Source organism: Scyliorhinus torazame, chromosome 4 (assembly GCF_047496885.1).
Source record: "Scyliorhinus torazame isolate Kashiwa2021f chromosome 4, sScyTor2.1, whole genome shotgun sequence".
NCBI classification, from domain to species: Eukaryota; Metazoa; Chordata; class Chondrichthyes; order Carcharhiniformes; family Scyliorhinidae; genus Scyliorhinus; species Scyliorhinus torazame.
This window is the reverse complement of record NC_092710.1, coordinates 313,605,676-313,617,939: the sequence shown is the minus strand read 5'-3', so window position 1 is coordinate 313,617,939 and position 12,264 is coordinate 313,605,676. Positions and strand designations below refer to the sequence as shown.

Sequence of the window (12,264 nt, the reverse complement as noted above, 5' to 3'; positions counted from 1 at the left end):
TAGACAGGACTGGGGAATGTGGATTGGGAGCGGCTATTTGAGGGAATATCCACGTCTGACATGTGGGTGGCTTTTAAAGGCCTGTTGATTGAAGTGTAGGACAGGCATGTCCCTGCAAAAATGTAGGCTAGAATAGGCAGCATTCGTGAACCATTAATCACGAGGGAAATTGTAAGCTGAGTCAAAAGGAAAACAAAGATAGGACTAGGCATCTAAAAACTGTCAATCCTCTTGAGTACAATGAACATAGGAAGGAACTTAAACATGGAATTAGGAGGCTAAAAGGGACCATGAAATGTCTTTAGCTAACATGGTCAAGGAGTATCCCAAGGCTTTTTATGCATATATTAGGAGCAAGAGGATAGCAAGAGAAACGGTAGGCCCACTCAAGGACAGTGGAAGGAAGTTGTGCGTAGAACCACAGGAATTGGGTGAAATCCTTAATGAGTAATTTGTATCGGTAGTCACAAGGGAGAAGGACATGACGGATGTTGAGGTCAGGGAAAGGTGTGTGAATACTCTTGAGAACGTCAATACATCAAAGGGTGAAGTATTGAGTATCCTAAATTGCATTATGGTAGACAAGTGCCCAGGGCCGGATGGGATCTATCCCAGGTTACTGCAGGAGGCAAGGGGAGAAATAGCTGGGGGCTTAACAGCCTCTTCACACCTCTTTGACCCCAGGCAAGGTTCCAGAGGACTGAAGAATAGCCAATGTTGTTCCCAATGTTGTTCCCTTTAAAGAAAGCAGGGATAATCCAGCAAATTATAGGCCGGTGAGCCGGACATCAGTGGTGGAGAAGCTTTTGGAAAAGATACTGAGGGACAGGATATATGCACATTTGGAGGAAAATGGAATTAGTGACAGGTAGCATGGTTTTGTAGGGGAAGGTCGTGTCGCACCAACTTGATTGAGTTTTTTGAAGAGGTGACAAAGAAAATTAATGCGGGAAGGGCTGTGGATGTAGTTTATGTGGACTTTAGTAAAGCGTTTGACAAGGTCCCACATCGCAAACTGGTACAAAAACTAAAATCACATGGGATTCGAGGTGGACTGGCTAGATGGAGACTGAACTGGCTTGGTTATAGAAGACAGAGAGTAGTGGTGGAGGAGTGTTTTTCAGAATGGAGATCTGTAGCTAGGGGTGTTCCCCGGGGATCACTGCTGGGACCTCTGTCGTTTGTAATGTATATAAATGATCTGGAGGAAAATGTGGTTGGTCTGATTAGTAAGTTTGCCCATGACACAAAGATTGATGGAGTTGCTGATAGTGCCGAGGATTGTCAGAAGATACAATAGGATATAGATAGATTGGAGACTTGGGCACAGAGGTGGCAGATGAAGTTTAATCCGGACAAACGCGAGGTAATGCATTTTGGAGGATCAAATCTAGGTGGGAATTATACTGAAAATGGCAGAACCCTTAGAAACATTAACATTCAGAGGGATCTCGGAGCGCAGGTCCACAGTTTCCTAAAAGTAGCAACAAAGGTGGCCAAGGTGATCAAGAAGGCATATGGCATGCTTGCCTTCATCAGCCGGGGCATTGAGTACAGGAGTTGGGAAATCCTGTTGCAGCTATATAAAAGCTTGGTTAGGTCACATTTGGAGTATTGCGTGCAGTTCTGGTCACCGCATTATCAGAAGGACGTGGAAGCTTTGGAGAGAGTGCAAAGAAGGTTCACCAGGATATTGTTCTCGAGGGTGTTGGCTATGAGGAGAGGTTGAATAAACTAGGATATTTTTCGCTGGAAAAACAGAGGCTGTGGGGGGGACTGATAGAGGTCTACAAAATTATGAGAGGCATAGACAGGGTGGGTAGTCAGAGGCTTTTCTAAGGTTGGAAGTGTCAATGACAAGGGGACACAGCTTCAAGGTAGGAGGGGGAAGGTTTAAGGGAGATGTGCGCGGTAAGTTTTTCACACAGAGAGTGGTGGGTGCCTGGAACGCGCTGCCAGAGGATGTGGTGAGAGCGAGCACATCAACATTTAAGAGGCATCTGGATGGGGACATGAATAGGGAGGAAATAGAGGGATACGGACCGAGTAAGGACAGAAGGTTTTGTTTTTAGGCATCATGATCGGCACAGGCTTGGAGGGCCAAAGGGCCTGTTCCTGTGCTGTACTTTTCTTTGTTGTAACCACTGTGCCATCATGCCACCAATCGGGACCAATACACTGTTACACCTTGTACTTTATTTTCAAATGTCCATGCCTCAATAATATGTGTTTTCTTCTTGGGACAGGTTACTTCAACTGTGCCAACGAACCATGGCACTTCCTCCAGGAAGAGGGATGTTTACTCTGTTCTCTTACCATCCGGTACCAACTGAGCCACTTCCTATCCCAAAATTAAACCTGACCGGTGCGTATTTCTCCTCCGAACCTGTTAAGTACAGTGTTGTTCAGATTGTTGTTGTGGTGTTTGTCTTGCAGTCTTTCCTGGAAATCAGCTGGTTTCACATTGTAGCATGTCGCTGTCTGGAAACCCACCCGAGTGAAACAAAAAGAGGTTGCCACACTGTCCTTATACCTGGGCTACATGGGGTTTTGGTTCTGCAGTCATACTGATACTAAGCCATTGTTGCTCCTCATAGATGCTTTCTATACTAATCTCTTGGACATTCACAACTTGTTCCTTACTGTGTGTCAGCCCACAGCACAAAACTGCCTTCATTCAGTCAACCATCAGATATTGCCACCATGTTTCAGATGAATCATGACTGATCAGGAAAATGAAAATATCGCCTGGTTCAATTGGGTTTGGGATTACAGTATGCCCCCGCCTTTCCCCCTCTGCCCCCGCCTTTCCCCCTCTGCCCCCGCCTTTCCCCCTCTGCCCCCGCCTTTCCCCCTCTGCCCCCGCCTTTCCCCCTCTGCCCCCGCCTTTCCCCCTCTGCCCCCGCCTTTCCCCCTCTGCCCCCGCCTTTCCCCCTCTGCCCCCGCCTTTCCCCCTCTGCCCCCGCCTTTCCCCCTCTGCCCCCGCCTTTCCCCCTCTGCCCCCGCCTTTCCCCCTCTGCCCCCGCCTTTCCCCCTCTGCCCCCGCCTTTCCCCCTCTGCCCCCGCCTTTCCCCCTCTGCCCCCGCCTTTCCCCCTCTGCCCCCGCCTTTCCCCCTCTGCCCCCGCCTTTCCCCCTCTGCCCCCGCCTTTCCCCCTCTGCCCCCGCCTTTCCCCCTCTGCCCCCGCCTTTCCCCCTCTGCCCCCGCCTTTCCCCCTCTGCCCCCGCCTTTCCCCCTCTGCCCCCGCCTTTCCCCCTCTGCCCCCGCCTTTCCCCCTCTGCCCCCGCCTTTCCCCCTCTGCCCCCGCCTTTCCCCCTCTGCCCCCGCCTTTCCCCCTCTGCCCCCGCCTTTCCCCCTCTGCCCCCGCCTTTCCCCCTCTGCCCCCGCCTTTCCCCCTCTGCCCCCGCCTTTCCCCCTCTGCCCCCGCCTTTCCCCCTCTGCCCCCGCCTTTCCCCCTCTGCCCCCGCCTTTCCCCCTCTGCCCCCGCCTTTCCCCCTCTGCCCCCGCCTTTCCCCCTCTGCCCCCGCCTTTCCCCCTCTGCCCCCGCCTTTCCCCCTCTGCCCCCGCCTTTCCCCCTCTGCCCCCGCCTTTCCCCCTCTGCCCCCGCCTTTCCCCCTCTGCCCCCGCCTTTCCCCCTCTGCCCCCGCCTTTCCCCCTCTGCCCCCGCCTTTCCCCCTCTGCCCCCGCCTTTCCCCCTCTGCCCCCGCCTTTCCCCCTCTGCCCCCGCCTTTCCCCCTCTGCCCCCGCCTTTCCCCCTCTGCCCCCGCCTTTCCCCCTCTGCCCCCGCCTTTCCCCCTCTGCCCCCGCCTTTCCCCCTCTGCCCCCGCCTTTCCCCCTCTGCCCCCGCCTTTCCCCCTCTGCCCCCGCCTTTCCCCCTCTGCCCCCGCCTTTCCCCCTCTGCCCCCGCCTTTCCCCCTCTGCCCCCGCCTTTCCCCCTCTGCCCCCGCCTTTCCCCCTCTGCCCCCGCCTTTCCCCCTCTGCCCCCGCCTTTCCCCCTCTGCCCCCGCCTTTCCCCCTCTGCCCCCGCCTTTCCCCCTCTGCCCCCGCCTTTCCCCCTCTGCCCCCGCCTTTCCCCCTCTGCCCCCGCCTTTCCCCCTCTGCCCCCGCCTTTCCCCCTCTGCCCCCGCCTTTCCTCCCTCTCCCCCCGCCTTTCCTCCCTCTCCCCCCACCTTTCCTCCCTCTCCCCCCACCTTTCCTCCCTCTCCCCCCACCTTTCCTCCCTCTCCCCCCACCTTTCCCCCCTCCGGTTCCCCCTCCCCCCACCTTTCCCCCCTCTCCCCAGCCCCCCACCGTTCCCCCCTCTCCCCGCCCCCCACCTTTCCCCCTCTCCCCTCCCCCCACCGTTCCCCCTCTCCCCGCCCCCCACCTTTGCCCCTCTCCCCCGCCCCCCACCTTTGCCCCTCTCCCCCGCCCCCCAACTTTGCCCCTCTCCCCCGCCCCTCACCTTTCCTCCTCTCCCCCCATCCCCCACATTTCCCCCTCACCCCCCCCACCTTTCCCCCTTGCCCCCCACCTTTCCCCCTCTTCTCCCTAACTTCCTCTCGCTCTCTCAAACCTCCTGAATGTTAAATGATGACCATGGGATATTGATTTGCTCCTGGAATGACATTTTAGCGAGTATTCCAGGGTGAATCTGACACTTGATTTCCACTGGCCATTATATTTACTCCTGCAGGTTGCTGGATTTTCTTTGCACCTTAAGTTATTTCTCATTTGTCAAGCCAATTGGCTGTTAGTTTGAAAAATACTTGATGGGTGCAGTCTTAATATTTCGAATATCTATGAACCAGTTTCACTTTGACATGAATGTTCACACACGGCTGAACTGTCTCATTTGGTTAAGAGCAGGTTTGATAATCTGCTACACTCTTGTGTTCCTGAGCATTTGCATATAATTGGATTGAACTGTATGAAACCTTCCTGTGGCAAAATTTGGTTTTAACATACACACGGTAAATCACAAAGTACTTGGGCAGTGAAAAAACAAAAGTTTTAAAAGCTTCGAAGTATAATGCCAGGAGGATCTTCCGTATTTTTTTCTGGGCAATGATCCCAATCATGTCAGAATCTAGAAAACATTTGCCTGCGGCTGATAAACGTTTTGCATCTGTGCTCAGCATGTGGGTGATGTCGGCTAGGATGCATTTCGTGGAATTGAAGGTTACGCTGATGGGATGAGATGAAAGGTGGTGGGGGGAGTCTTGTGTGGAGCACTGATCAGAGAGGGCAACTGGTCTGCTTCTGTGCTGTAGGCTCAGTGTAGCTCCCGTACATGTCCCTCGCGACTCTAAAGAAAGTGACATGTGACCTTTTTGAACTGCTATTGACTTTGTGCTAATAGTGTCCCTGCGATGACTTGGGCACGGAATCCCAGGACAGTGACCAATAATGATGAATGACAATTTAATTGAATCATAGAGTGGTCACAGCACAGAAGGAGGCCATTTGACCCGTCACTGGCTCACCCCGTGCCATTACCCTGCCTTTTCTCCATAGCCCTGCAATTTCAGGTAATTATCCAATCCTCTTTGGAGGCCTCAGTTGAGCCCACCTCCACCACACAAGTAATAAGTTTCAGGTCCGAACCACATAAAAAGTTTATCCTCATGTCTCCACTCCATTGCTTCCTTTGCCTTAAGTCTGTGCCTTTTAGAGGGCAGCACGGTGGCGCAGTGGTAGCACTGCAGTCTCACGGTTCCTAGGTCCCAGGTTCGATCCCGGCTCTGGGTCACTGTCCGTGTGGAGTTTGCGCATTCTCTCCGTGTTTGCGTGGGTTTCGCCCCCACAACCCAAAGATGTGCAGGGTAGGTGGATTGGCCATGCTAAATTGCCCCTTCATTGGAAAAAATTGAATTGGGTACTCTAAAGTTATTTTTTTTTAAATTTTAAGTCGGTACCTTTTGGCTCTTGATCCTTCTGCCAATAGGAAGTTTCTCCCTATCTAATCCAACCAAACCTCATTATTTTTTTTTATTTTTTTAAATAAATTTAGAGTTTCCAATTAAGGGGCAATTTGGCATGGCCAATCTACCGACCCTGCACAGAGGGGCTGTTTTGCACACTGGGCTAAATCGCTGGCTTTGAAAGCAGACCAAGGCAGGCCAGCAGCACGGTTCGATTCCCGTACAGCCTCCCCGAACAGGCGCCGGAATGTGGCGACTAGGGGCTTTTCACAGTAACTTAATTTGAAGCCTACTTGTGACAATAAGCGATTTTCATTTTTTTCATTTTTCATCTTTGGGTTGTGGGGTGAGACCCACGCTGACGTGGGGAGAATGTGCAAACTCCCCACGGACAGTGACCCGGGGCCGGGATCGAACCCGGGTCCTCGATGTTGTGAGGCAGCAGACCACTTGTCATTTTGATCTGATTATCTTAATCTGATTTTAACAGTAACCTCATTGCAGTGTTAATGTAAGCTTACTTGGGACACTAATAAAAATTACTATTATTAATCTCTCTGAGGAGAACACTCCGAATACCTGCACTCTAGCCATGTGACTCAAGTTCGCAATTTCCTCATCCCTGGAACCATTCTTGTAAATCTTTTCTGCATCCTTTCTATCCTTCATAAAGTGCTGCATTCAGAACCGGGCACAATACTCCGGTTGAGGCCTAACCAGTCTTTTGTACAGGAGCAGGGATGTCTTGCTGTAATTATACAGGGCCTTGGTGAGGCCAGACTTGGAATATTGTGTGCAGTTTTGGTCTCCTTATCTGAGGAAGGATGTCCTAGCTCTAGAGGTAGTGCAGCAAAGGTTTACCAGACTGATTCCTGCAATGGCAGGATGGATGTATGAGGAGAAATTGAGTTGGTTAGGATTGCACTCTCACAAGACCCGAAAAACGTGCTGTTAGGTGAATTGGACACTCTGAATTCTCCCTCTGTGAACCCGAACAGGCACCAGAATGTGGCAACTAGGGGCTTTTCACAGTAACTTCATTGCAGTGTTTGTAAGCCTACTTGTGACAATAAAGATTATTATTATTAGAATGAGGGCGATCTCCTAAAAATTCCAACAGGACTAGACAGGTTAGATGTAAGGAGGATGTACCTGATGGTGGGGGAGCCCAGATACACGGGTCACAGTCTGAGGATACGTGGTAGACCATTTAAGACCGAGATGAGGAGGAATTATTTCAATCAGAGAGTAGTTGAGGCTTAAACATTGTATGTTTTCAAGAAGCATTTAGATATAACACTTTGGTGAAGGGGATCAAAGGAAATGGGGGAGGCAGGATTAGGCTATTGAGTTGGATGATCGACCATGATTATAATGAGTGGTGGAGCAGCCTCAAAGGGACCCCGGTTCAATTCCCGCCTCGGGTGACTGTCTATGTGGAGTTTGCACTTTCTCCTAATGGAATGCTATCATTTATCGTGAGGGGGATTGATTATAAAAGTAGGGAGATTATACTTCAGTTGTCAGGGCACTGGTGAGACCACATTTGGAGTACAAGAGGTGACTTGATTAGAACCACAAAGATCTTGTTGGGTCTTGACAGGGTAGATGTTGAAAGGATGTTTCTTGTGGGAGAATCTAGAACTAAGGGGTCACTGTTTACAAATAAGGAGATGCTCATTTACAACAGAGATGACGGGCAGTATGGTAGCACAGTGGTTAGCACAGTTGCTTCACAGCTCCAGGGTCCCAGGTTCAATTCCCGGCTTGGGTCACTGTCTGTGCAGAGTCTGCACGTTCTCTCCGTGTCTGCGTGGGTTTCCTCCCACAGTCCAAAGATGTGCAGGTTCGGTGGATTGGCTATGCTAAATTGCCCTTAGTGTCCAAAAAAGGTTAGGTGGGGTTATGGGGATAGGTTGGAGGTGTAGGCTTAGTTAGGGTGCTCTTTCCAAGGGCCGGTGCGGACTCGATAGGCCGAATGGCCTCCTTCTGCATTGTAAATTCTATGATGAGAATTATTTTTCTTGCTCAAAAGGCAGCGGAAGCAGAGTCTTCGAGTATTTCTAAGACAGAGCAAATAGATTCTTGGTTAACGGTGAAGGGGGCAGCGCAGGCTTGAGGGGCAGAGTGGCCTACTCCTCCTAATTCATATGTTCGTATGTCAGATGGCAGCTCACCACCACACTCTAAAATAATTAGTGATGGGTAACGGCCTAGCCAACGATGCCTCCATCCCATGAAAGAATTTTTAAAAACCAAAGTGTTATACACTCTCACTGTCCTCTTACTTCAGACTCTGAACATTACATAACAGCAGTGACTAAACTTCAAAAGTACTGTGAAACACCTTGGAAATTCTTAGTGTCAAAGGTATATATAAATGCAAGATGTTGAGGTTTTGAAGATATGGCCACTGCTGCATAAATGTTGGTCCGTGAACCTCCTTGACATGAACTAGCTGGGTCCATGTAATTATTCTTGTTTCACTTGAAGAGTTGTTCTATGAACTGTTGATGAGAAATAATCCATTGTTTTCTGTGCTAATTGGTGTTGTGCGTTGTCCTCTCTGATTATTAGGACGAGCTCCTCCTCGAAACACGACCGTTGACCTGAACAGCGGCAACATTGATGTGCCGCCCAACATGGCCAGTTGGGCCAGCTTCCACAACGGGGTGGCTGCTGGATTGAAGGTAGCCCCGGCCTCTCAGATAGACTCTGCCTGGATCGTGTACAACAGACAGAAAAACACTGAGCTGACCAACGAGTACGCTGGCTTGCTGATGGCGCTGGGGCTCAACGGGCACCTGAGCAAACTGACCACGATGAGCATTCATGACTACCTCAGCAAGGTAGGCATTGAGGGTGCTGAAAATGTCACCCGTTTGTGGCAACTCCTGTGTCGGTAAGAGTCAAGTTTGGCGGAAGAGGATTGTCTGGTGCACTAGTTAAACCTGCTTTTCTCTGACTAGAATTATATGAGGAGTCAGGTCAGGTCAAAATGCAACGGAGGTGTGTGAAACCAGTCTCTGGTTTCTGCTGATCCCAGCGGCTTTCCTCTGAGCCTGTGGGCTGTGGGGCATTCAAAGTCGGCTAAGCTTCCTGATTCCCACCCGCTAATTTGCTTGGAAGATCACAGATATGGGCAGGCCGAGGCCCAGCTGTCATGCTCAGTTAGCCTGCTAAGAGCCAATTTTCAGGACAAGGCAGAATTATAGTCACTTTCATGCACGATTGATGATCACTTGAAAGATGGAGATAACTGCGGAACCCATATCACAGCGAGACCCAGAACCTTCACAAGAGGAAAGGAGAAAATTGGCATGGAAAAGGACGGTGGGGGGAGGAAAGAAAATAAAGGCTGAGATGACGCAGTATTTTTTAAAAGTAGCATGTTTATTGACAGAATTTCCCTCTATTGATTTAGTCGGAATGCATGTTCAGATGCTATTTGACATTTCAGAGCGCAAGAGCTTCTCAATGCGATTGCTGCATGTATCTCTGATTTGCGCTTCCATTCCTTCACTCCAATGCCTGTTCTGAAGTGTTAATCACTTCTCCGCTAGAGGACGATCCTCCTATTATCTGACCTAAACTGACCATTCAGTAATTTTTCCCTATGACTTCATTGTCTTCTGATCTTTTCTTATAATGAAGCAGCGTACCTTATGTACCTTATCTACAATGTTTCATGTATTTTCCAACCCTTTCAGCATCTCTTTCAGTCACCTCCTTTCCAAAGGAAGTAGCCCCCGTTTCTCTTGACTTTCCAAATTAGCTAACGGTTTGATGCTCAGGATGAACCCCCCATGGCTGTTGTCTGCACTGTCCCTGTAGCCAGAATGTTTCACTGGTGTCTCGGTGATCAAACTGGGCACAGCATTCCCCGCAGAGCCTGATCTAAGCACGTGACAGTATTGTGACTTTTCACTAAAACAATGTTTATTTTAACAGAGCGTTGCAGACAGTTTGTTCACTTGAAGTTTGTCCAAATGCCAAGAGCCCTTTTGTAGCAATTCAACGTGAGAAATAAAAGGCAGATTTGTATTTGTATGCAGGGCTTTTTACGACCTCGGGATGTCCCAAAAAGAGATTCAAATAAATAATTGGGGAGTAATCACAGGGTTAAAAACACCCTTGGGCACAATACTCGTCCCCTACCTTCCTAGTGAGACTATGGTCATAATATATGTACAGACCAGTTCAGACAGAATTTACTGGTTTAAGAACCGGAATTAATTTTACCCTAAAAAATGCTGCAAAACAAAAAAGTACTTTTGAGGCACTTCCCTCCAGATAACTTTTAAAAATACCAAGTGTTTTGAACCATGTATCACTGCAGTGTATCATCCATTTATATTATTGGCCTAAGGAGCAATTGGTACTGCTAATTAATGGATCCAGGAGAATCATGGGATAGGTGCTAGAATCGATCATTAAGGAGGTTATTAGCTGGGCACTTAGAAAAGCCCACGGTAATCAGGAGGTGTTAGGATGGTGTTAGGGGAATCATGTTTAACCAATTTAATAGTGTTCTTTGAAAGAGCAACATGTGCTGTGGGTAAAGGGGAACCTGTAGACATACTGTACTTGGATTCCCAGAAGGCGTCTGACAAAATGCCACATCAAAGGTTCTGACGGAAGATCAAAGCTCATGGTGTAGGGGGCAACAAATTAGTATGGATAGAAGATTGGCTGGCTGGCTGGAAGGAAACAGCATATACATAAATGGGTCTTTTTGTGACTGGCACGATGTGAGTCTAGCGGAGGTCTGTGCTGGGGCCTCCGCTTTTTACAATTTATGTCAGATGAGGGGAGTGAAGGTATGGTAGATAAATTAGCAGATGAGACAAAAGACAGGTAGGAAAGTATGATGTGGAGAGGACATAAGGAGGTTGCCGATGGATATAGATAGGTTGACTGAACAAAAATCTGGCAGGTGGGAAAACGTGTTGTTCACTTTGGTGGGAAGAATAAAAAGGCAAAGTATTACTTCAACGGAAAATGGTGCAGAGGAATCTGAACAGTGAATGAATCACTAAACGTTAGTCTGCGGATACAGCAAGTAATTAAGAAGGCTAACGGAATGCTATCCGCTATTACGAGAGGAATTGAACATAAAAGTAAGGATGTTGCGCTTCAGTTATACAGGGCATCAGTGAGACTACACCTCAAATGTGCAGTTTTAGTCTCCTTGTTAAAGGAAGGATGTAAATGTGTGGGAGGCAGTTCAGATGAGGTTTACTAGATTGATACCTGGAATGAGTGGGTTGTCTTATGTGGAAAGTTTGGACAGACTGTACTTGTTTCTACTGGAGTTTAGAAGACTGAGGGTGAGTTGTTTGAAGTATTTGAAATCTTACGGTTTTGACAAGATGGGAAGGATGTTTCCTCTTGTGGGTGAGTTCAGAGTTAGGGGACACTGTTTTAAAATTTGCGATGCCCTTTTCGGATGGAGATGAGATTAGCATGGTAGCACAGTTACTTCACAGCTCCAGGGTCCCAGGTTCAATTCCTGGCTTGGGTCACTGCCTGTGCGGAGTCTGCACGTTCTCCCTGTGTCTGCGTGGGTTTCCTCCGGGTGCTCCGGTTTCCTCCCACAGCCCAAAGGTGTGCAGGTTAGGTGGATTGGCCATGACAAATTACCCTTAGTGTCCAAAAAAGCGTTACTGGGATCCGGGGATGGGGTGGATGCGTGGGCTTATGTGGGATGCTCTTTCAAGTGAGACTCGATGGGCCGAATGTCCTCCTTCTGCACTGTAAATTCTCTGATTCTATTAATATTTTTCTCAAAGGGTTGAGCGATTTTCGAACTCTGCCTCAGAAGGGAGTGGGGGGAAGGGGGGTCATTGAATACTCTTAAGGTAAAGGTAAGGTAAAGTCGCCATAGTCCCAAATGACCATCGGCTGCTTTTCCCTTTGAGGGGGAGAGCTGACTGGTGGTGATTCAACCTGAGGGTCACAACACCTCAGCCGAGGGCAAGGTTGAGAAGGCAGGGCCTTCATGAATAACCTCTAGGTGCAGGTAGATAGATTCTTGTTAGGCAAAGAAATCACAGAGAATTGGGGGATAGATAGGAATGTGGAACTTGAATCACAAACCAACCAACCATAATCTTAGTGAATGGCAGAGCAAGCCCAATGGGCCAAGTGGCCTCCTTCTGCTCCTGTTTTGTATTTTCATATCAACGTTCCCAGTGCTCTGTGAAATATTCAAGGGCGGTTGCAGTGTAAGTTGTCAAAACCTTTTCTCGGTTTTACCACACACTGTACAGATGCGGCCTGGGTTTTCTTGACTGAAGGTGCCGGGTGAGCTAGCTTTCTGTTGTTCTGGCTGCATCCAGTACAACACCATGACATGATTC

The 12,264-nt window shown here is 49.2% G+C and overlaps 1 protein-coding gene across 8 annotated transcripts in view; it reads left to right on the top strand.

Moving 5' to 3' along the window:
- The window catches only part of anapc1 (anaphase promoting complex subunit 1), a 318,440-nt gene that overhangs the window by 123,708 nt on the left and 182,468 nt on the right, over positions 1 to 12,264 (top strand). For all 8 annotated transcript variants that reach the window (XM_072500093.1, XM_072500089.1, XM_072500086.1 and 5 more), the window contains 2 exons: positions 2,247 to 2,365; positions 8,480 to 8,751. In XM_072500093.1, coding sequence (XP_072356194.1) covers positions 2,247 to 2,365; positions 8,480 to 8,751 — 391 coding nt within the window. The remainder of the gene's footprint in view (positions 1 to 2,246; positions 2,366 to 8,479; positions 8,752 to 12,264) is intronic.